The sequence below is a fragment of the Perkinsus marinus genome (assembly GCF_000006405.1).
Source record: "Perkinsus marinus ATCC 50983 genomic scaffold scf_1104296934564, whole genome shotgun sequence".
Lineage (NCBI taxonomy): Eukaryota > Perkinsozoa > Perkinsida > Perkinsidae > Perkinsus > Perkinsus marinus.
This window is the reverse complement of record NW_003214727.1, coordinates 1-1,866: the sequence shown is the minus strand read 5'-3', so window position 1 is coordinate 1,866 and position 1,866 is coordinate 1. Positions and strand designations below refer to the sequence as shown.

The 1,866-nt window shown below is 47.3% G+C and overlaps 1 protein-coding gene across 1 annotated transcript; it reads right to left on the bottom strand.

Moving 5' to 3' along the window:
* Nucleotides 1-1,100: 1,100 nt before the first annotated feature.
* Pmar_PMAR016812 (conserved hypothetical protein) lies at nucleotides 1,101-1,807 on the bottom strand (the record flags this gene model as incomplete). Its single annotated transcript, XM_002784834.1, has 1 exon — nucleotides 1,101-1,807. The coding sequence occupies one exon, from the start codon at nucleotides 1,805-1,807 to the stop codon at nucleotides 1,268-1,270; it is 540 nt and encodes a 179-aa protein (XP_002784880.1). The 3' UTR covers nucleotides 1,101-1,267.
* Nucleotides 1,808-1,866: the final 59 nt, after the last annotated feature.

Sequence of the window (1,866 nt, the reverse complement as noted above, 5' to 3'; positions counted from 1 at the left end):
ATCCAGGATTTCTCACGAGACCGAATCCCCTTCACAAGTCAACCAGCTGCTTCTAACCAACAATAGTTTGTTTTCTGACAGGATATCCAGTCCCGAATTCACAGAAGGCCTCCCATCGCCCTGCTTCAGAAAACACGAGAGTACTAGTAGGCTCAAGAGCTCACTTGGCGAACACCGGAACTCGTCGTGAATAGCGACCGACGAGTTTCAGGCGGCTGAAGCGCAACGGGGATCGAGAAAATCGAGTTGTGGTATTGCCCACCTGCCGTGCAGAAGTTGAAGAAATAATCTCTTTTCGTAGGAGTCGGTCTGGACGGCTCTCCCCTCCTCAAACGCCCCACCATGACGCGCCTCAATGATCTCTACAGAGACTCGACCAAGGCATCTCTATCGGCATGATGTGTGAAAGTCAGCAGCTCGTAATCGTCTACCTCCTCCTTATCATTGACGGTGTGCAGCCTTTTCTTGGATTACAGAAACCCATTGAGCGGCCGATTGGGGCCGTTATGCCATCTTGTATCTTGTGTGGCCTAACATCAAGCCATCAGTCTGGGATGACAAAATACTCTCAAGCACACACTCGCTGAAGTGATGAGTGGCCGATAGATCTTTTGACTTCAAGTTGGAGTTACAGGGATGTGGCAGCGCCAATTACTCACGTGACATGCCATGATACTATGTGTTATGCCGGGATGAACTACGACTTGACCACTTAGATTGTTGCTTCTATCTTATTTCTTCCAGGGGCGATATGCATTCCTACCATAGCGAAGTTTCGAAATTGTGGATCTATTCTCGCTGTCTGTGCCCTGTTGCCCCCTAAGTTGAACTTTGCATCTTAGCATAAACCACTTACGATAAAATCGTGTCCTTGACAGTTAATCTACCTAACATGAACATGTATTTGTAGGACATACAACCCGACAACCCCCAAGGACCGAACTGCGGTTCAATACTGTGACACTTTTACCCCAATGTAGGGGTAGTAGAGTATATGCCTGCATACAACGGCAATACAAGACACGTGGACTTGCTGGAGTTACCCGACGAGACGACTTATATCCCCACCCGAGGACTCGACACAACATCAAAATCAGACTAGCCAAATCGGAAGTTGAATAATACTATACAAGATAGCTTGCGTTCATCACAGGTAATCCCGTTAAGACATACGGTGGAGAAAAATCTTCGTAGTATTGAGGAAAAAATTCGGCGGCAACAGATGTACGATGCCCTATATAGCTTTTGTATAGAAAGTTTCAGTAAATCACATAGTAGAAGGGGTAACCTCACCCTCGGACTTTTCCTCGAGCGAGCGCATGAACTGGAAGAAGCCGAACTCGCTAGTCTGTAGACCATTAGAGTAGACGAACTCGTCAGCAATCCAAGTGGCAACCATAGCATTGAGATAAGCCTCGGGAGTGTTCTCGACAATCTTATCCAAACCACAATGAACAAGAAGCAACCTCGGCACACAACGTCTGAGAACAGCACGAACCATCCAATCATTCTCAGGATCATGTTCCTCGAGGACGCCAAGGATATAAGACTGCATGTCGTTGATCTTCTTCGACAATAAGATGGTTGCATCAGTCTTACGAATATACCTCGATCCATCAGGATACTTCACCTCATGGTTAGTCTTCCAGATGCCATTGAACTCCATCTTGGCGTTATGACGGACAGCGGCAAGAATCTCCTGAACGTATTGTTCGTAGAACTCAGGAGGAGCACTGGTCTCATCACGAGAACACAGGAACTTGTCATGATCAGCCGTGTCCATGCAAAGAGCGGCGAACACTTCCATACTGCTGGAAGTAACACCACCCTTGTTGGTGGAAGCATCCTTGAATAGCTGCACACCAG